This window comes from Branchiostoma belcheri, unplaced genomic scaffold (assembly GCF_001625305.1).
Source record: "Branchiostoma belcheri isolate BF01 breed outbred unplaced genomic scaffold, Haploidv18h27 scaffold76, whole genome shotgun sequence".
Lineage (NCBI taxonomy): Eukaryota > Metazoa > Chordata > Leptocardii > Amphioxiformes > Branchiostomatidae > Branchiostoma > Branchiostoma belcheri.
Window position 1 is genome coordinate 1451452 of NW_017804420.1, and position 23812 is coordinate 1475263.

General features: G+C 40.8%; 1 protein-coding gene across 16 annotated transcripts in view; it reads right to left on the reverse strand.

The window, feature by feature from the left end:
* Window positions 1-29: 29 nt before the first annotated feature.
* The window catches only part of LOC109485468 (paired box protein Pax-2a-like), a 70248-nt gene continuing 46465 nt past the window's right edge, over window positions 30-23812 (reverse strand). For 3 of the 16 annotated variants that reach the window (XM_019789086.1, XM_019789088.1, XM_019789091.1), the window contains exons 5-11: window positions 19963-20147; window positions 18059-18158; window positions 15493-15741; window positions 13226-13426; window positions 9927-10037; window positions 8214-8300; window positions 30-1901 (exon numbers count right to left, since the gene is read on the reverse strand). In XM_019789086.1, coding sequence (XP_019644645.1) covers window positions 1777-1901; window positions 8214-8300; window positions 9927-10037; window positions 13226-13426; window positions 15493-15741; window positions 18059-18158; window positions 19963-20147 — 1058 coding nt within the window. In that variant the 3' untranslated portion in view covers window positions 30-1776. Of the gene's footprint in view, window positions 1921-8213; window positions 8301-9926; window positions 10038-13225; window positions 13427-15492; window positions 15742-18058; window positions 18159-19962; window positions 20148-23812 lie in introns of all 16 variants that reach the window. The other 13 variants (XM_019789087.1, XM_019789089.1, XM_019789092.1 and 10 more) reach the window with 12 other exon arrangements.

Below are 23812 nucleotides of genomic sequence, written 5' to 3' on the forward strand. Positions count from 1 at the left end.
ATCATCACAAGTAGTCTTAACAGTTCACCATCCTGTAGACTATTTGGTAGAATGTTCCCGGTAGACCTGCGCCATTCTAGCGGTGATAGGCTATAAAACAGGCCCGCCTCACCACGGGACACATTCCGGCTTCCCCTCGCCTCACAGGATCACTTTTGTATCGTTCTATTGAAAAATTGTGGTTGTGGAAATCCAATCATTTCGCCCGGGTGTTCTCTGGTCCAATTATGTCCTGATTCGGTGTTATTATAGAATTTCCCGTGCCACGACCCCCAAGGAGCGATCCTGGGCTCCACTCTTCATCACAGGGATAATTTGTGTGTTCTTCTACTAATTAACTGCCACATCTTGTTCGTTTTCCCATCCCACATTCCTCACAGATGATATATAAGTACAGAATGTTGGAAAACAGCAGGGCTGGATTGTCGCTAAATCTGATCATTACGCAGAAAATCATTACTCGGTGTTTCACGGAATCCTGCTAGGATTAATCCACTAGTCTACTAATCTGGGATGTGTTTGTGCATGATTGGTATAATACGGAACTGTTTACGATGTGTTTTTGGTTTTAGCAATGGCAAATATCTCAGAAAAGGACCGAACCTGCCAGTCGATGAGTCATCACTGTGTCGTGTGACTTCACATAAAAGACCAATATGAGATCAAAAGTTGATATACATACGAGCATTGATGCAAGCTGAGCTTTTTTCCACAAGTCATCCATATTTGCACATCGTAGCTGAAAGGATTATACATGATTGCTCTAAGCACAAACAGTGCCCTGGTCTAGCTTTTATAAGTACATACAATCTCAACTATGTAAAACAGCATTGCGAAGAACCGACATGAGAATGATAAAACCTTGCACAATATAGTCCAGAAATATAACTCTACATTTGGCTCATACCACAAGGACTTTGGGAGAAATGTACAAGACGGGGAGCCGCCTGCTTTTGGTTGCACAACTGAGGTCTGTTGCCATGGCAACACTGTACAAAACATGTTGATTGGAGAAGCATTGGGTAACCTAGGCAACCATCTCCAAGTGGTGCTGACTAAAGCTATGTCAAAGACTCTCCTTTTGCTTTACCAAAATATACATGTAGTGGTGATTGACATGTCATTAAGTACACACATTACACATAGGAGAATCTTACAGACTGGAGATGGTGCCTACATGGATACATTCTGGTCAGAAAATTGCACAGATTTTGACTTCATGGCTGCAATTATTTTCTAATCATCATCATATTACGATTTTGATGTATACACATATTACCATATTTAATTAGGTTCCTCCAATATTTCTTCTCTTTTAGCTGTAATTTTTAATGATCACCAATTAGTGTACAGACCACCTGGTGGTACAGTTCATTATACTAAAGAAGCAAGTCTTTTTTAATTTTGTGGTACAAAACAACAAAAAAGATTTTCTGAATCAGTAACAGAACAAAAAGAATTTTTAGGTCAACCTATTACAGTCAGTTTCACAGATAGGCACAAGATGTTCCCAACATTTCCATTGTGAATTTCAGGTAGGCCATGACAGTGGGGAGGATAGAGTTAGTCTGTGCAATTTTCTGCAGAACAGGTAGGTGTGTTTTGGCAGGATATGCACATGTGTAAGAGGCATCAACAAGTTAATTTCTAGTTTCTCCTGATTCCAGAACACAGAACTAGGAATATGTTGTATTTTTCTCATATATCTCACATCCTGCATTACCACCTCGACTCATAGGGGGCCTCGTGAGAAGACAAGAAGTTGCCTTGTTGTGCCTAGCAGGCCAGGCCGAGGGCGGCGGTGTGTTCTTTGGCCTTCATGCGCAGGTCTGCCAGGGAGATGTCCTTATGTACTGTATTGCCGGGCTGCTGCTGCGGCTGTTGCTGGGCCTCGGCTGGAGCTGTAGTAAGGATAGGAGCCTAAACGTTAACATTAGGAGCAATTCTACTCGTGCTAGAGTATGGTGTTCAACATTAACATTGGCATTGCATAGTTCAGGTTAGACCAGTCATTATTAAAATTACATGGCAACTATAACTGTCAACTTAATCAACTTTTTGATGCACAAGTCTTTTTCATTTCCTTTATAAAAATAGAATCTAATTACTTGCTACACATGGTACACTACAAAAATAGTTTTTTCGCTACAAAAAACAGTTTTTCTTACTTTATCAAAGAGAATAGTAACACAACACATCATCTTGTTTTTGATATCTGAACCTGATGTCCCGATACATTGGTTACAGAATATGTTTGCCATCTATCCCCTAAATATTTTGAGTTTTTGACTGCCTCTCAATACAACATTGGAATGAAAACCAGCAGAAGGAAACTCAAGAGCCTTATTTGCTGTTGTTGGATTTTGTTTGACAATGTTGTTTTTGCGTACCCAATCCCTCCGTGTAACATGTGTACACCCATAGTTCTAACATCCTAATTTTTCTGCATCACTGACTTTCTTTTTTCAAGTTTTGTTTTGGTTTATTTTTCTTCAGCCATAGGTAAGCAGCCTGCCATGCTTATCAAAATTACTATCATAACTTGGAAACATTCTTATCACTACCCTTAAAAAAGGACAAAATTAAACAGCTGTTCACCCCCTCATTGTGCTAATCATACAGTTAGTCAAACTTAACTTACATGTGTATTTTCATTGTGTATGTTAAGAACACTGCAGGGGAGTCTTGTGGCCGTCCCCAACTTTGTTTTGTAAACTTTCCCCATTACTTGGAATGGGGATCAGTAGCCAGTGCTTTTATTTCCCACAGTGTAGGGCACAACAAATGGTACCCTGGGTTCCATCTCTTCTGTAGGGCCGACACAATGGACCGCCTCACGGCATGTTGTTTAGGGGTAAACAGTGGATAGAAATATGGTGTTTGGACTGGTGACACCCTGGGTCACATGACCATGTTCACTGATGCCAAAATATTACCAATAGTGAGGATGCCATTCAAATGTGCTGCCAAAATAGCAACCCAACCCGGGCTAAAAAGACTGGACGGTATCCAGTACATGGTAAAGCCATGATTTCATCTGTTTTGTTACACCCAGTTTAGGGTGTGAGTTTTGTTTTCTCTTGCAAGTAGCCAAAGGAGGCAAGAGCAACTGACCACCCTTTTTTGTGTTGAAAACATCAGAGAGAAAGAGCAACATTCACCTCTTAAACTTTCAAGAAGGGACTGATGAAATACCAAACATGTTTTTGCAGGTCAGCTGAGACGTTATCTTGAACATGTAACATACATACGTAGGGCGTATTGAACTTAAAACTTAAGATATTGAAATATAACTCAGCAATCAAGACTGCAATAAAGGAATTATATGAAAGCAGGTTACATATTTGTTCATTCCTTGTGAATAATCAACTTTGAAACATGTAAAATCATAGAAAGATTTTTGGCATTTCTCCTGCTCGTGAAAGTTTTGCATGAAGAAAGTTAATATAATTGAAACCATACTCTATGTCTGATTCTTACTTGTCTCTGCACCATGGTCCATTTGCCTTGCATGGTAAAATATCTCTGATTTATCACCAACAAGAGATGGAATTGACCTTTAGGCAGCCAACTGTGAATTCTCTTATCTTTTCCCAAGTTGGGACATAATTCTTCCAACATCTCACAAGACAACTGTCCTCCCTATAACTTTATCATAAAGCCGACAAGTTTGGAGATGCCTTGCATTTAGAGCTTTTTTACTTTGTACTTTTCTTCTTATAGTCTGTTCTACTGTAATAGGAGCAGTAATAAATCTCAAAACAGAGTTTTCAATGAATCAAATGTAGACATAGTCAGCCTTTTACTCCATCCTACTTCAGACATCTGGTCTAACATCTTCTCATTTTCCTGTACCAACTTAAGGGGCAGTGTGGGCCTCTTTAAGGTTAGAGGTGAAACTAACTTTGTAACACAAGCCAGTCCAAACCTCCGACTGGGCGGGGCAGGAAACCTTGTCTTTCCTTCAGCAGAAATTGAAGCTACTTCATACATAATGGATGCCAATTCTTTGTGGGGCCAGTCTTCATCACTGCACCTATATTAGACATGAGTTCAGCAAGATCCTGAGGACACACTCTGCTCCAAAATCTAAGAAAACAAGTCTTCTTTTTTTTCAATGTTTGAAAGTGAAGGTTGTCAGGGTGGGTGATCTTTTTTTTTTTTGTGCACCAAAAATTTACTACCACCAAACTTCCAATGGTAGTACCAGAGGCTACTAACATTTCTTCTATAAACACCATTCTCTTGCCCTACTTTGCTACAACTCTTCAAAGTTTTGATTGATCACTCTTGGGTCTGTTTTACCTTACAAAACTAACAAACACAAGAAGTGAGGTCCCCCAGTGGAGCTGCTAAGCAAACTAAGTTGACCAAAAAAGAGTCAGAGCACTGCAAAGAACCATCAGACGCCTAGCAACATACACTAAGTAAAGACTGACACAATATTTCTCCTTACTGAACTGCATGTACAATCCAACTGTGGTGCCCCTAACTTCACACAGGTATCTGTAACTTTTCCTTGACAAGTACCAAAGTAAGAGGAGTACTATTTCATATAGCTTGATTTAAGACCACATCCTGAGGCCAAGACCATCTAAAGACCACCTGTTGGATTCACCTCAGTCTGTAGAACAGTCTGTAATCCCTGCTGGGCTAGCTTGTCTGGGACAACTCAGGAACAGACTTTCATCAACAAACTATGAATCACCTACCTCAGATCAAGTAGGTTTAAGAGTCCTTGCTCAGATCATCTCAAGCTCAATATCATCTCCCCAACAGCTAACCTCTCATTGCTATTCTTTCCTGCTCCTTTCCATGGGAACAGACCAGTAGGACTGGTATGCCAGTCTGCTGCCTCTAGCCACACTCTGAGGGCATTAGTGACTTCTGCCTGGGCTAGCTGACAACAAACACCACCTGAGATGTGTGCAGTGACCCGTGTCTGTGCGACCCTTCTGCCCTTACTTAGAACATCCAGTAGGGATCAGCATCTCACAAAGCACAACATGGGAGACCATTCAGCCTAACCCTCAGCTTACACAGGACTACACCAGCTAGAATTCCACACCAAAACACACGAGATACATTGGGCTCTAAACAATTGTAGTATTCATGATATACCGGAAGCGAAGGACCCTGCCAAAAGTGCTTACACTTTGTTACTACAGAATGACTCCAACAATTGGAACTGGTTTTTAGAATTTCTTTGCTTTAGCATCATATACCGAAAACCAAATGAACAAAAAGGAAACTCTGAAACTGCTTATTTTCTCAGAAACTATTACCAGTAGTTCAAAGTCTTAGCAGCCCTCCTCACATCTTGTAACTTCTAATTTATCTTCTGATTTCTTACAATTTGTGTGTAGTCTCTGAATGTAGAATTTTATTTCTCTACACTAAGTCTTTATCTGATAGTAAATTGTTTCATGTATTGCCAGCATGTGTCCATTTGCATGGATATCTATTACACACTTTCAGTAGTCAAGTTGAATCTAACCCCATTCTCTTCCTACATCATCAACATGGTTGTCAATATGTCCCCCTAACAATGATTTCCATTTTCCTATAATGCCCACTTTAGAAGATGGATTGCCTAAGTGCTTCAGGAATGGATAGAATTAATTAAACAGTTAAGGCAGGCATTGATATCCTTTAAAGTTGGAAGTATTTCTTCCATCATTCACCAGACCCTGCAGGAAATGACATTCTTTAGAAAGTGCTAAGAGCTCACAAATCTTTGCCGCAGGAGGCACACTTGCCCGTCTGATCCCTGATTCCGCAGGAATGTTGTTTTAACATTTGCTTTACAGATTTTCACTGTGTCTTTTGTGCATTTGATTGACAATACTTACAGCAGTGAGGGAACATACTGTGACAGGAAACATAGTATTTTGCTATGGGGAAGACCACCTAGAATCCTGAGTGTGGAAATCCTGAAAGTTTCCTATCCTCCAAACATCGATGCCTGTTTCACTCAAATTAAGTTTTACCTTTGGCGTACATACATGTACATGTACAAGTAATCTGTGAACTTTATCAATATTTATCCGGAATTTTCAGATGTAGTTTCAAGTACCTACTATTTGATCAGGATTGACTGTCAAGAGGCATTTATTCTCTGTAATCATAACTTTTTTAAAACTTAAATGAAGACATAAATTTTTACTATCATCTAACAATATCATGTCTTTGTCGCATGTTCTGCTTAACTGCTGAACTAAGTAGAAAGGAAATTGGCTAACAATGGCTTTTGCCATGATCTGTCCCTTGTTGACTGGGTCTAACCTCATGTGTCAGAGATGTAATATTAATCCCTGCCACCCCAGCACATTTACACCCAGGTCAGTACCAGTGGTCATCCCATATTGCTGACCCCACCTCCTGGGTACCAAATAACCACGTTTCCTCCATCCATTACTGTTTTTGTGTCAAAGGGAGTCCCTGTTGTCCCCATAATCTATGGTCCCTGTCACTATCCATTTGTGACCAAGTCCCCAGGATAGATTGTATGGAAGGCCAAAGCTGTAGGACATTTCCCCATAGAGCCACTAAGGGCTGACCTGTTGTAACATTGTACATGTCCTGTACAGAATATTCTTTGTCCTTGTGTCATCTTTGATTTGTGACCACATCCCCTGGTACCCCATTCAGACCTTATTGGCTGCGTTTTTCTTATTATCAAGCCAGTTGGCTGGCTCAAAGGTTGTGCAGGACAGAAATCCTTTTTTCACCAACAAAATAGGATTTTTTTCCCTTTTCAACTGCAATATTTGAGTATACATGTATTTATTTTGTAAGACAATTGAATCCTGTTACAATTCTACACATGTAAATACCTTGCCAAAAATGTTTCTTGACAGTTTCTGATGTATCCTGTACAGTATTCCCCTATTGTGTTCTCCTATTTCAGTATCATTGCCTACTGATGACTCCCTTGTGTCCGTGTCCCATGTCCCTGCAACATTATCCCTGTCCCTTGTCACATTTCATTTGCATGCTTCCTCCCCTGGTACTTCAGCCAATGCAAATTCTCCCAGCTTCTGCTGCCTCCAGCATTTCCACAGCAGATCCCTGCTATTTTCAACTTGACATGGTGCCATATTTTATCAGCCATCTTGTTTCCATAGTTACATAAGAGTGTTGTCCATATTCTTTTTTTCAGGTATCCTCCTAGCTTCAAATCAATGGCCAACACAGTCTAGAAGGACACACCTGCACTGTTTGTAATGTCACTGTGGGTCTGCTGTCACTATGATCTATGTCACTGTCACTTCCCATTTGTAGTTTGGCTCCCCGGGGTGGCAGCACAAGTCCAATGTTATTGCTAGGTTTGCCCCCTGCCCAATACATAATGCCCGGGGAAGGGAATGTGTATTAGGGTTGCAGTTTAGATGGCAGGTTACATGTTGTTCCATATGCTGAGAGAACATTATCAGTGTCACCTGCCAGGATGAGTTTGTAACATTGGAACTAATATCTAAAACTTTTGGCTTTCCTACTGTATGTATCTGTCGCTGGACTTTTGTCCTAGCTTTCCTTCCTGTAGGTCCTTTCATTTCCTTGCCTAAGGAATTGTAATGCTTACAAAATCATGTCTCTAAATTTTCGTTAAGATGTATACCAAATTGGATTACATATCCCAGAGCTTTCTCTCCTTTACGAGACTTCATAATTGCCTTCTCTATATGTTTAACACTCATCTGGTTTTAGAAGATGAAACATGAAATGGGAATTTTGATGTCAGTTGACATTTTGTCTATACTGTAATACAGGATGAAATATGAGCCGTGGAGTAGGCAGTCTCCAAAGGCAGGGAATCTGTATGGGTGTTGGAATTGTTTCTCTGTGTCACCTATGTAACCCTGGTATTGCTTGTCACTTCCTATCCATGCCCAAGTCAACAGAAGGCATGTTTGATTGGTAGTGGCCCCCCTTGCCCTGGCCACAATGCCTGGAGGTCACAGGCTACAAATATCCCACAATTTACAGGGCAGCCTGACGCTTGTCCTGCCAGCTTAGTTCAACATCAACAGCTTCCTCGGACAAAAAACTGTTTGTCAAATGCTCCTGAGGTCTTCGCAGATTTTAGAATTGAATTCATGATGAAACACGGAACTCAAAATATGTGAGTTGGTGTCCTTGGGGTCAGGAACTACACACATTACGAAAATGTGAGTTCTGAACGTATCACTCGGGGCGACTGATTGACTTACGATAATCTGACCTTAGAAAAACCAGCCCTCTGGAGTCGGAAGAGTATGATGATGATGAAGGCAGGCCTGCCTGAGAAGGACCAGCAACTGCCAAGAAAATGGTCACGGGATTATTTTCATGTTGATTTCAGTTATTGATTTTTTCCTGTTGATATAGTCTTACAAGAACTATTTCGTAGCTTTTTGCATCATTGACCTTAGAGAATGACAGATGCTGATTATACCATAATTAGTTTTCTTGTTAATACAGTGGAGTTAAACTTTGACTTTGCTGTGTTAGCCTTTGTTGCCAAGTAAAGAGCTTATGTTAAGCTTATGCATGCATTGAGCAGCATCCCTAATTAGAGTTAGTTATTATATGGAAAATTTATTCAAGTTCCTTCCAGTTACATCAATTTGAGTACAGTATACACTCCAGTTACTTACTATTTTGAAGTTCGAATATGAAACGACTATTAGTCTAAATCTGCTTAGAAATTGGTGTCACAAATATTCACCATTATAGCCTAAAATCTTCCATATGGTACTGAAAGATGATACATGTGCATTACCACATGTAATAATATTTCAGTCGGGGAGTACCCTTGCTCACTGTACTTGAACGTAGCTTACACCGGCTCAACTTTTGTCAGGGAAGAAGTGAATCTACACCCCCTTCTTTCTGGGTATTTTGCTGAAACTGTCAAAGATGGGAGAAGCCTGCCATTTCAGAAACTCAGTAGGCATGTCCCGTGGTATCAGGTAAAAGTATGCTCCACTGAACTATGTTATGATTGACTAAATCTCTGTCAGACAAGGGGCAGAACATCATTTTTATCTCACAGTTTATTCCGCCACATTTGTGAGGGTGAACAGATCTATGATTACAAAATTGAGCAAGCATGTCCTACCAAAGTGCTGCCTATGGGAAATTAATTGTCACACAAAAACCTGATACCTCATTACAGACAAGGTGTAACTAATTGTTAATTATGCAAATTAGCAGCACCAGCTGGCTGTGGCTTATGAATTCATATGACACCTTTGTCTCATGGCTGGTTGTAAATATGAGTATTCTCCTCTTTGTTGAAATCGGAGGATCCATGAAATTGCACAGAAGGTGTTTAAAATCCACACAAAAGTCTTTACACCAGTGACAGAGTTATTGCGACTGCTGGTAGGGTTATGGAAAGGTCAAGCCCAAATGTTAAACTTGTGACAGAAAGTTCTAGTTTGTATTAAACCTTGCACATTGCACAAAATCTACACAGTGAGCACTGAACAAATATGTAGTCATGTGCAGTGGATGTGCTTACTTAGCAAATTGTCACAATGTGACCTGACTGTAATCAAATTATTAAGTCCAGGTGGGCTTAAAGCTCATTTGATGAAAAATACTGGTGGTCCTAACATATTGGTAGGAATTGCTTACCTAACCTTGTTAAATACATGTACATTCATCATATTGGTGGTAATAAAATACACCTTTGGTAAAAGTAGTCACAAAGTTTGTCTTACCTCCCCATTTTAGGCTACCACTGCAGATTAATTACAAGAATTAGAATCAAGTGAAGGCCATAACATTTACAAATCCTTCCCAACCACAACTGTATTTTCTTCTTGTACCCTGACTCTCCCCACGAAATATTACAGATGGACTAGTCCTTTAGTACATGTAATATAGCACATCCTTCAATACAATAGCACACCCTACATACAGGGGAAGGTACTCACTCAATATCCCTGGGGTGGGGTAACGCATCTGGTTCCAAGCATCGTTGTAGTGGCTGGAATATTGTGCGTGAGTGTACGGGACGCCAGAGAACTGGGATGAGTAATCACTGCCTGCGTCGAACCGCAACGATCGAGCCAAAAACATAATGCAGAGAGGGAGAGGGGAAATACAAGGGTAAATATGCAGGGCATCGCAAGGGGATGACATAAATATATAATACCAGTATATCAGCACCATGCAGAAATTGTTATATCAAAATATATAGTTTCCGCAACCAAAGATTGCATACAAGATTGCAACAGACATGCATTGAAGGAAAAGTGCAGATAGTCAATAATGGAGCAAGTTCATGACCAAATGCATAGTAGAGGAGGGACCAAAATTGCAGGTATCAGGAAAACAGACACAGGAGTTAATGAGAAAAAGTATTGAGTACAATAAAAGGTAAGGTAATGGCAATGTAGCCAATTTGGGTACAAGAGTGTACGATGCAGTCGACAAGCCCAGGGAAAAGGGAGCATTGGAATAACAGAAGAGGGAAGGTTTAGGGGTTGGCCAGGTGAAACGAAGAGATGACAAAACAGGGAGGGAGAAAAAAGAGTGGTTAGAATGGCCATCATTCCATTCTATCCAACATGTCATCAATTCCTGACAACCCACAAAACAGCTCCATTCCCTCCCCACTAAAAGATAATACATTCTCCACTTGAATTGAGTCAGAAAACTGTAAAGACCCCCTTTTTGCCTGGACTATACATCCAGTTGAACCCAATGTAGAGCACACCATTTGTCTTGCAGTAATTGCTACTCAGAACAATGGCTCAGGCCTGCGGCATCCATCACGAGTAGGGTCCGCTATTGTGCACGCGGTTATACCGTGCTCGATTGCCACAGCATTACTCAGTGCTTTTGCCATCGACTTGCCAGTTACCATTAACAAAGTCATCACAAGAAAATAGCCGAGTGGTTGAGGTCTATGGTGAGTGCAGGCTGTATTCATAACAGCCCCATCTCCAAAGTGAGCGCACAAAAAGAATTGGACAAACATCTCAGCGGGTGTGGATTAGGTTGCTACTTCAGTTTTCCACGAGCGATCCTCGTCCAAATACCGAGATATCAGGTTTGCTTCCAAAACATTTTTCACTCTGCCAAAAAGGTCTCAAGGTCTTAGCATATATCAAAATTTCTTCTTCACTGTTGTACCAACATTAAACGGTCAGATCTTTAATGATATGATACCGTAAAATGGTGTTGAATCTAAATTTTGAATTCTTGTTTGTGGTCAAATTTGGAAAAGATGGATAATACCTTTTTTAGATTTGTCTAACTGCTTGCACCACTTTAGGTCACATCTTGGGTGTTAACATACTATACAAAGAATTATTTTAGTAAATTTAAATTATATAAAGTAGTCTTTTTAGAACAAAGCCCAGTCTTTCAGGAATTACTCCATTCCACTGTTGTGGAAACTGTTATAATGGTGCATCTCCTAATGCTTTAAAATATATTTTGTCTTCACACAATGATGATTAAGTGATGAAATTAACCTCCTTTTCCCATTAATTTGGGCTGAAAATTAACAAGGTGATTATGATGGGAGAGAGTAGTTCAATCACCATCAGCCGTGGCATGACTCATCATAAAACAGTAACGTCATCTGTCACTGGGAGGTGATTCAACTCTAGTGTGTCGCACAAGCACCTCCTAAAAACAGCCAATTTTGAGGAGAGTGCTTCAAACTCTCGACTGCTTGCCAATCACCCAGGCTTTTCAAATTCATCGCAATCTCAAGTGGAGGGATTTTTCGGTTTCCTTTCATTGACAACAAGAAGTCTTTTGAATGCTGTCAAAAGACACAGCAGAATTTGTCATGTTGAATTCTGGGCTTTCTTTTTTCCACAGAAGCCATAGTGTGCTTATCTGTATCTGTGCTCTTAAAAACACTTCATCACATCTTGAAAATGCTCTTGGTTAAGAACCCTTCAGGAGAGGGTACCTGTGAACAGGTTGATCCTAATATTTTTCACCCATTGCCCCCCCCCCCCACTCAGCCATGCTGACGTCCGTATCCTGATGGACGTCCTCTAGTAAAACCGTGTACGGCCAATTGGTGCTCGAAACATCATTTTTTGAGAGTCTGCGAAAAATGGCTATTTTCATTTTGATGAGCATCAGTGTTATTGAAGAGGCCCCCATCAGCCATGCATGCCAGTAATATATCCCGCTGAATGGACATTTTAGTTATATTTGTGGCTATATCCTCCCTGAAGTGCCCAGTAGCACGGGAGATTTGGATATTTTTACTTGGTTGAACATTGGATTTATTGGAAGTGGCCCTCCTAACCAGCCATGGCCGAGACGCTTGCTTACAATGGAGTTTGGGTAAATTCTGTACGGGCAATTGGGCGGTGAGTGCCCAATATTTCCTGGCTGGTCGGAACATCCGAACCAGGTCAGGGTGACAAATGGCCTCCATCCAAATGCATTTGTTTCTCACTTCCTTCGTTTTCTGACCTAAAAAAAGGCTTTGCTCTAACTGACCTGTGTGGACTCAATATGCCAAAAAAGGAAGTTACTATTTTGCATATTGTATTGCATTGTGGTGCGACTGTTGATCATTGCAATTTTGCTGGCAAGGATGACAAAAATTGATTTTTTCCACATTTACGACAGATCTTTGTGAACACTTTGTGGTTAGCATTTTGACTGTTAAATGGTTTACAGCAATAACCTTAGCTTAGCAGTCTAGGGGGTGGCAACATGGAAAGTTTATTGCAAGTTCTTGCCCGTGGGCTAATTGCAAGTACATGTAAGTGCACATACAAAGAACAGACAATGTGTAACAATACAGCATGTAACTACTCTAGCCTAAATATTAGAATCTAATGTTTAACTCTAGTTCTAACTTATTGGGTTCGGCTTCTTTTTTCGAGACAGTGGAAGACGAAGAATCCCACTTTTTCGGTGATGTGTGGGTTTTGTGATGTTAAGAGAAAAGTAGTTTTCTTTTTGTCTGTAAGCATGAAGAAATTGGGATGTAATGTCAGCAGAACATACTGCGCCTGTGCAAAACCATGTTATTGTTTAATATTTCAAATTGGTCAATGTCGAATCATAATTTTGTTGGTTGCATATCTTTTCCGACAGATCATGAAAGCTACAGATTCTTAAGTAACCGTTCACAATCTTAAAGGATGCATTTTTTTAGTGCTGTGCACATGAAGTTCCGCATTTTGTACAATTGCAGTGTGTTCTGCCAACATTCTGTGAGAGAAAGGGATGTAGGACAAGGGCTCACCTGACATGGTGCTGGCACTGCTATAGGAGTTTGATGCCGAGGGGAGAACAATTGGCGGGACGAGTCCAGTAGCCATCGTGTTGGAGGGATAGCCCGTCTGTCCTGATAGGTTGCTGGGTGGGGCATGCGGCGGGTAACCAGGAAGGGTAGAGTTCATGTCTCGCATGTCGCGGCCCGTTGTCACCGCCGACTGAGGAAGACCTAAGGAAAAGGACACGATTCTTTTGTTAAGATCCATGGATCTGTGTGACTTTACTTGGGAATCTCCTGCATAGTTTATACAAACCCCACAATATGTACTCTCCAACAAAATACTGAAGCTGGGAATCAAAAGCTTGGCCGCAAAATGCCATAAATGTCAGCACACCTTTCAGTCAGGTCAAAAGCCTACCATTGATTCTACATGATATCATATCATGATATCATATCAGTTGTCTTTCAAAGGATGTTTTTAATTCAGGCTTTGTTATAAAGACTACATCTTATACTTGTACTTATATAAACTTGTATCATGTCAGCATTCTCAAACTCCTGTATCCTGACTCATACATGTCATAATGGAAAAAAGAAACGTTGAATTATTTAGGCCTAACTCGATGATGTTAGGAAAATCCCTGTAAGCATGTTAAACTGATGTGATCAGCTTGCTTATTTCCTGAGATTGGTTACAGCCCTCGATCCGCTTCCCCTGATATCTGCCGTAAATATGGCGACTTTCTTAATTACAATATTCATGGTGTAGCCTGGCAGGTTTAATCAATATTGTATTAGCCTAATCATTCAGCTGCTGTTTTGTAAATTCATGAGTATTTAGCAGGGCCCATTAAGCTATTATGTTGTGCTTCATCATCGAAAAACCTTTTATGTTATTTTGTTACATTGTCATATATCTCATAGAATACTACCATTCATCGAATTTAACATTATAATATATCATTTTAAAATTTGTTAAGTTCTGAATAGTTGAGATTTTTCTGATTTTAGAAATCACCATCATCATTTTAGAAATATTTTGCCACTATGGAGAAGAAAGAATTCAAAATACATTGTACACATGTGTAGTGATAAATTCTCTGTGATTTCAGATGTAGTTTCTCTCTCAATTCAAATGCCCTATTCAGTACATGTACGCTATAAAACAGTCATCACTGGATGAGAGATGCTGGCAGAAAAATGAGCTAATATGAAGTCAACTTTGTGTCTCATAATTCCTGTCAGTTGAAATTTGCGTGCTCATTTGGTTTACATCACAAAAACATGAAGATGATTTGCTCCATAATTGCTGAATATTTGCCCAAACTATAGACTTTGCTCCAATCAATCTACCCACTGTCACTTCTGTTTTCCCTTTTCATCAGCGCAATTCATCAAATGCCATAATAAAACTGCTATCCCTTTCCGCAGTCATCTTCAACAAACCATCAGCTAAACATCACATTAAGTGTTATCTATGTCATCACGCACACTACTTTAAGGCATCAGCAGATTTCTGCCACATGAAAAATGACATGTTTCGAATCTAGATTATAGTTATTATAACAATTAAAGGTACTTAGGCAAGGAGTGAAGTACTGCAGATAGGGATAAGCTATATGTATGGCTTAACTAGTGCAATTGGCAGGAACATATAACACAATTACTTTACTGGCTTTGACTTATACAATGCAGATTCAGCATACTAGGGTAACATTTAATATGGTTCTGTAATTACAGCCTCAAACTTTTCTAAAGCTTATCTATTAATCTGACTTTTTAACTTCAATCATCATTTTTCGTGCTTGATAACTAGTAGCATAAAACAATAAAGTTAAAAATGTTCCTAGCTTAAAAAGACATTAAAATCCACATTTTCGACACCCAAGGGTGAGACAGATGAAGGAATGGTGTAAGAAAAGAGAGAGAGAGAGCATTTCCACTAGCACCACCACCAGTCAAGGAGTTTCGATCTGCAACAAACCAGGGATCCAACCAAGCAGCCATGCAATTTGAATTGGAAAAGATCATAACAACAAAATAAAGCAAAAGTTGTTTTCTTTTGTGAATCACTCACAGAGAGGCTTTTTACAAAGTTGAAGCAAATGTTTCTTACCAGCATTTCATGCGATGGAAGTGAAACATTTTTGTTCAAAATAAGCAACGAAAAAAATTGCTTTGCCAAGTGAGCAGCAGAGTGCAAAGAGTCAGGCCCAAGCATTTTACATTTCAGAAAGATTTGAATTTATCCACCACTTTAACCTCCACCATTGTCACAGACCACACACAATTACCTGCCAGAACCCCCTGGCTGGTGTACTGTCCAAAGGAGGGGGTACCTGACCCGTGGGTGGAGAGGGGGTACCCCCCTAAGGTTGCCGAGCCCACTGGCTGCAGTACAGTGAGAGATCCGGTGTTTGAGGTTGCAGCAGTGGTGGTGGTGGTGGTAGTGGCGGTGGGGGAGGGAGGGGGGTCGGAGGACTTGGCGCTCCCCGGGGGGGAGGCACTGGTGGGTGGAGCTGAGGCTGAGGGTGGGGTGGAGGCTGTGGGATGGAGGAAACATAAACATGACAAGATGATGATGAGAACAAACCAATTAGATAACACAACAATGAAATGACATTTGGCATGGACACAAAAATTATAATCTACCAAGGCTCGAAATACTTTTTTTCTTTAAAATTGAAAATTACCTGCACCAGACAAATTTTACAACTCAGAATTTACAAGGAAGTATGGATCACACTAAAAACTGTTCAAAAACTATTGCCGTTATTTTTTGTTCCTTTACTTCATAGGTGATAACTTCTATACAACTGATGAAAATACGCATATTTAATTCTACGATAAGGTTTGGTACAGGTAAACATCAGAAATACCTACACAGCTCCAATTTTACCTGCACTAACCTGCATATGCAAATGTTATTTTGTGCCCTGCCTATAAATATTAAAGCTTTGAGGAAGATTTCTACAACGTGGTATAACCCCACATCCTCCCGAAAGCAGTTACACCTTGTGTTGATGTGACATGGGTGATACAGCTGCCCAGGTGCCCATCACAGCAACCTTCTGTCTGTAAATGCCAGCTGAATCAACATGCTGCCCCATACCCTCCACAATAATGGATCAAGTCAGCTCCTCAATGAGGCAATAGTGTTGGGAAATTGCCGAATGCTTGTTTTGAAATTGCTTCAATCACATGATCCAATATCATACAGAGACAATTATAAAGACCACACATGATGCGATATCATCATCGGTGCGGTGAGAATATCACTTTTTCCATTTAGTAAGGAAAGCCTTGTTTTTATTCAGTTTTGAAGAAACATTGGTCGTGATAATACTGCAAGTTAGAGGTATTTGCTGGTATGCAGTGTTACTTTAATAGGAAAACCTTAAGTTCAGAGTACATGACTTCACTGAGTGAGAAAATATATAACATTATAAAAAATTCTGTTGCAGACAGGGACTTCTCATGATCATTTCCGTCATGAAAAATTGGATCCATTGGACACAGAATTGAGAGCCACAAAATCATGACAAATAAAGATAACACACCAGAACAACCTGTTATAAGTCTGTAATTTGGTTGGAAGATGTCCCAGAAAATTGTCTTCTAAACCTAACTTTCGATTGACCGAGAAAAATGGATGAAACAAATAATCAAGTAGGCAGCTTGTCTGTGCTTGTGGCTCTTATTCAATAAGCTCTGATATCAGTGTGTCATAATGTTGCATGGTTACCTGGACAAGTAATAAGGAAATCCCCAAAATTTGCAGAACCCAGAGATATGAATCAGTTTAGTTTACGACCGAGATATTGAAACACGACAATGATGTATCTGAAAAAATACTATGACAAAATGTCTTTTTGCAATTCACCGATGCATCTCTGCGTTTATGGCTCAACAATTTGGGCGCAACTGCAAAAACCACACAGCATTAAGACAACTGGTCATAAATTCGCAATGTGCAATGGAACTTGCGAAATGACAAAATGTAGCCGATTAATTTTTTTGATGACACAGGGAAGGCTGATGAGTCAACAATTTCAGCGTTCAGACGACCATGATTGATTGCAGTGTATCAGAATTTCTGCTTGCTTCGTCTCCGAGTGGGCTGGGATAGGGACTCTTCTGTCACCGAGGGAATTTGGTGAACGATGAGGCTGAGATTCTGGCGACATTGGGCTGCAAAAGTTGCGGTCTATATGATCGATGAGGACAGATTATGAAAGTTTCCCAAAGTGATACAAATGACAAATGCACAATGACCCCATCTTGTGGTGACGCATGAGTGACACCTCGCGATGACAAATGCAGCATCCTGACTGCGCTATCTGAGGATGACACACGCGACATGCAAGAAAAATGACTCGGACAAAATGTAATATGCCCAGGCAAATTGGTTTCTGCTCCACAAATGTGGGAGCGGGGGAATTACAGTCTGGGCAATCTCTCCCCGATGGCAGAGATTATTGCAGGAGTGACAATTGTAAAGTAGACCTGATGACAGAGATGTACCCAATAAAAGTTTGCCGACCATTCAGGGATCCAGAGTTAAATTTAAATTACAGTGTCGAGAGTTTGTTCAGCCCAGTCAATGGGATTTGCTGTAACACATTTTTTTTGCTGCTGGAACTTACAAAGGCTTTGCTTTAATTTAAGCTTAAAACATGACAATTTTTTTAAAATACGATATATACTATATAAAAAACATATCTCAAAGATAACTGTACTTAACAGTTTTCACACAGTAACAAAAATGAGTACATATTTTAACACAGGACTATACAGCTTTTGTTTCTATTGGCCCAGTACACATGTGCAGGTTAGCAGGTCCACACTACATGTTCTTACCTGGAACAGCTACTGGATAGTGGCCGGTGGGGACGTGGGGTGCAGAGTCTGTCATCGCTACACTCGTGGTAGAACAGCTGATGCTAGGTTTTACATCCTGCTGATGGAAAACAAGGATAGTTTTGAGTCATCCTTATCTTCTAGAAAATTCACACAGAATCATCACACAGAAAATGAGACACAATTTTTCTAAATTCATATGGTTCATAATGGTTGGGATGATATAACCATTTTATTTCTGCTGAAAAAGTACCTGAAATGTATATAATGTTACTTTGTCATTTATAATGTGGAGAAACTGGAAGAGGCTGTGTGATGTACATTCAAGCACTAGGGAAAAAGCCTATTGTACATTGTACATGTTATGTGTTTCACCAATCCCTGTCGGAGTTTTACGTAAAAATAGGAACGTACATGTACAAAGTACTTTGTGGATCTCCCAACAGTCTGCCCTGTCAGGGAAAGCCAGCAGAAAAATAGGCGTAATTTCGGCAGTCCCGAAATCAATTGCCTTTTCAATAGTCATTACATTGCAGTTACCGCCACCGTCCCATCTACCCTGCCCGTCGACAGGCATTACTTGGGCCCAGTTAGCCTTTACATTGGAAAACAAAAATAATCAAGCGAACGGTCAGCGGCCATTAGCTTGAACATCAATTTCCTACCATCATATGAATACCAATAAAGTTGGTTGCATCCTCAAGAATACCTTATTTCGCAGGGGCCGTAATTCATCAAGAGTCTGGACGGCGAGCTCCCCCGTTTGGGGAAAATGGCCGGCAACGGGCGAATCACCCATAGAATTTTAATGGGAAAATGATAACTGTCTTCTGAACCCATTTGTTGGCAAATCTCACAATTACATCAGCGAGATGATGGCAATTGGAAGGAATAAATTGCCGGGATGAAGATAGATTTTGTAACCATTTGGGCCGTAATCCTGGAGAGAAGAAGAATGATAGCCGGCATTTCAGGAAAGAAACAACGGAAAGAAAGTGAATTGCAGGAAGTCACGGATACTGTACTAAACGCAGCCGCACCCCATCAATAACCGGCATTGTCCACTAATGGTACTGTTATGTCTTTAAAGTATTGCAGTTGCTTCTTCGGCCCTCCGTTTAAGACTTTAGTGGGTGTGTTATGGTGCGACAACGCTCAGGCCATGTTACAGACCCAGGCCACGAACAAACTCTGTATGCTGGCAGCAAAGTGTGACGCCCCGGGGGGAAACAAGCCCCATCACACTGACCTTTGATTACCTCCTCCCCAGCTAAACAACAGTTAATTTCCAATTGAGGGAGAATATAATTGCCTTTCTTGGGAGGGAGACATTACCCCTCGACCCCATCCCATGTTGGGATGAATTTCCCCCTCTTGTTCTCTCGTCCCCAGCCTTATCGCGCTCCTTCGGGAAATTAATCATGTCCTGGACAACAGAAGTGTGAGAGTGATGTAGGCAATTTTTGCCATGAAATTGAGTGTAGCTCTACACACCTGGACTCACAACCACAACAACTTTTCACAACCGCTTTTGTGAAAGTTTATTAAATGACTTAATGCAGTGGAAGATCTTCAGTGAAAACTCCTACTGTTGTTAACCATAATGCCAATGTAGGAACAGGAACATTCTTAAAACATTAAATACTGATAGGGAGGTGTTCCTCAAGGCATCATTGTAGGACCTAAACTAGAGTCTCTCTTCTGGAATTAGCATTGACCACATACTTATGTGAACAAGTCATGCCAGGAGCTAATTCTGGCCAAACTTTACTTCAGTCTGACTAGTGAGCAAATGAGTTTTAAATCTTCTTGGTCTCAGAATTTTTTTCCGGGGTTGGGGTTCTGTAATATCGTGTTACCTCTAATGTGTGTATTGATAATGAAGTGTAGAACAGTGTGTTTACCTGAACTCGGGTCTGTGACAAGTCCACTTTGTTTGACATGTTGTCCCTGTTGAAGGGGTCGGTTGGATAGTGGCCACGATTGAAGGCTTGTTCCAAGGCTTCTAGTTGGTCGGGTGTGAACGTTGAACGCTTCTGCTCGGGGTCACCGTTGACTATCATGCCATTTTCCATGGCAGCACCAGGTTCTAAAAAACATAAAACATTCAAAATCAGGATTAAAAGGCTTCATAAGTTTTGACAATATCAAAGATCTAAAATCTATCTGCTATAAATTACATGTACATACTGTAGCGTGATGTTAAATAAAACAAGCCTATTCAAGAAGACTCAAAATAGAATCCAACTGTGTTCCGTAACTTTTATTTGCATTTCTTTCCATTTAAGACATGGCCGAAATGGCCGGTGAAAAATGCAAGAAGTTTCGTCCATTGAGTTTAATCATGCTTCGTATGCCTTTCAAAATTGTGGTATTTGATACTCCTATCCTTGAAAAAACAGCGTGTCTAATGGTGTTTGATACTCCTGTCCTTGGGTAAAAAAACACAGCGTGTCTAATATCTGAACATTTGGGGGGCCTGCAATTACAAATGCCAGCAGATCCAAAGAGGCCCCAAAAACCTCCAGCTAATTGACTATTTTGAACAACACACCAAACCTCATTGAGCCTTAATTAACTAAATGCTGGAAATATCACATTCATTACATGAGGAAATTACGCGCAGCAACCTTCCCCGCGCGCCGAGTGATTGATTGACCGGAGCGACAAACGGCAGGAGACAACTTGCAGGTTTCGCGCCAGTGAATTTTCCAAGATCTCGGTGTTCTCAGGAGTCACACACAAAAATCGCTTCTGAATTACTGACGGAAAGTTTTCCATCCTTTCCTTAAGATACAACTTCTAGCGCGTAGAGTAGTCTTTGAGAATATTCCCAGAATATTTGTAGTATCATACTTCGTACCTAGTAAGAAATCCTTGCAAATAAAGTTCATATCGTAATATTTGTGCTTAGTACTAATTTATGCCTTTACCTTCAATTCAATTATCAAATCACTGGAGACGTCACAATTTCTAAAATTGGCGGGAAAATATGAATTCAGCAACGTAATATATATAATATACAGAGGATTTTGAAAATCATCTAAACACTGACAACGTAACGCATTCCGCAGTGAGAACAACATTGGCGCGCTGATATCGGACGGTTCCAACGGACCATACTGCTATCACAATTTTACAGAGTGATCACAAGATGGCTGTTATATTTTCCCCGATCTATCACGTTTTTGGTGCAGTCGATACCGCCATTCCGACAGTTTTCAGGCGTTCCTATATTTTCTGCGTCATTAGCCACCGTCCAATGCCATTGCAAGGTCGAAAGTTGGTGTTTCTTGAGTGACAAAGCGGTAGGTGTCCTGACACTTCGTGATTTTTTAGGACTTGCTGTAAGGACTATTCTGCGGGGTAAGCAGTCCTTGGGCAGCAATATTGTATGGACAGGCAACTCCCAACAATCAAAAGGTTTTATGTCAGAATTTTCCATTGAAGAATCCCATATTTGGAGCGCAGAAGTCACGCACAGTGTAGTATATCAAGGATGTAAGGTATGTACCGGCACACACGGGTCATATCTGCCGCCACCTTCCACTGAACGTCCCACAAGCAAACATGCTCGGGGTCAAATGCTTCTCTTCCAGCTTTTAAGTTCTCAAGCTGCTGTGCCGACGAGCATTCCTCATCCCAAGGTCCTGCTACATGGTGGGGAGTGGCGTGAGGTGTGACATGACATAACACCCTCGTGAAGATAATCCTTCTTGAGACGGAAAAAGTTAAACCCGAAGAAAGAGACAAACGGTGTGCGGTTTCTTGAGAGTTCTGTCTGGTTTATGCCGCGAGTTCTTGGTTACTGATACTGATAGCCTGCTCAAGGCTTCAGTGGTCAACTGCGACGACACCTGGCATTTAACATGCCCGGTAGCAGCCATACTGTAACCAGCTTAAGCCAGTGGCTCCGCGTTCAATTTGTTCGGCTTAGGGAAAGCGTGCCACTAACTTGTTCATTACAAGCTATTACTGATCGTTACATCAAGGATGAGAACAGATACTGAGGTGGTTTAGCTACTCAAGCTTCCTATAGCACGTTGGCAATGTGCGCACGAAGAATTATCTTAAGAAAGGTACATCGTAGTAAGTTTTGTACATGGCAACGCACTCTCTTCAGTGTGCGAATGTAGAAACCCGATACTTTGAAGGCAGTTCAAGGGTTAGAATTGTTTTGGGTACACAAGGCTTCAAAGGGAATTCTGCCTGCGACGTCCACAACTGAATTTGCTGACTGTTTACATTGGTACTGGCCGGCCAGGTACACACAAAACACAACATGAAATGACGACAAGTCATAACATCCTAAAGCATCCTCTGCTTTTTGCTGCTATCTGCGTATGTCTGGGAATTTCGCATGACAGATGAACTTTTTCTGATGTTGAACATGGGTCTAAAATGATTTCAAACTTGTTGAAAGAAAGAATAAAACGTTCATAAGGATTGTGTACCACATGTAAGGTTGCCGGTTCTATCCACTTCAACAGAGGAAGTTGGTGGCGACGATTAAAATCTGGGGACGACAATCTCATGATGGCTGGTTTCCTCCAGCAAGAAACTTAAGAAGAAATGTATCAGAAGTCCTTGATTATCCGTGACATACGTCTTTCCTGCCACAAGGACGTCGTGGAATTTTAATCACAATCGGAGGAAACCGCGGGAAACTGAAAAGTCAATGCCAAATTTGGACAACTTTCCCGTATCGATACTGTTCTTGCAGCTTGATATTGAAGTGGTGTTCGTGGAAAAAAGTTTCCCGTACTTCCTATAATTGACAATTGGAGCACGAAACTGGTGGTACACAAAATAATCGACTGTAAAACTTGAGGTTCACAATCACCAGTATTTTAGACAAAGAATCAACAGAAATGCTCATTGTTCCGAGCTCAGACCCGGAACAGTTCAGAGGCCGGGTGTCGCGCGTAAGAGGCGGATTTTCGCACGTTCGCCAACAGGTGGGTCGGGGCCTGCTTCCTTCCCGAAAGACGACATACGTCACCGCGTCAAAGCAGCCGCCCGAACACCGCCTCTCAAAGGGCTACAACCAAGACTTGCTCTTGTGAGCCAAGCCGGCATACTCCAACTTTACAAGTACTCACTGAGATAAAGATCTCTGTACCTGGTACGGAAGTCAGCCGTGTTTGGGGTTCCATTTTATGTACAGGTATAGGGCACGAAGTGCCTTGGTGTAGTCCATTCAATCGTTCTGTTCTATAGAGTGGCTATCTACACAATGTGTATATTTTCCATGTCACTAGCGTAACTTGACAAATTTCTGTGACGTTTTACCATAGTTTTGCAAAGTTTTTATCCATGGTTGTTTAGGGCAGTGCTTAGAAAAAATAATCCAACAAAGTGGTTTAAATCACGGTAACCGGATACCAAAAGGTACGAAAAACTCAACAACAATATATAAAAAAGTATCGTACAATGATTTCAATTGTACGATCTCTGTCTTCGAATACAACACCTGCCAACGCGGCCATTCATTCACTTTACAAACATTCAAATTTGAAGTATCGGCCATTTCCATATTGTCAATGGCATTCTTAGAATAGAGGATCTCTCAAAACCTCATAAAAATCGAGAAGGGTTGTTTTTCCCTCTTTCCTGTCCAGGTGTGAGCTTTGAACGACTACAAAACAAGAATGACTGCTTTGTTAGATGCCAAAGCCATCAAATTTGCAACAAACATCGGGAACGACTGCCTTATCCGCCTCTACATTACCGTTGAGCCCGAAGAACCCTATA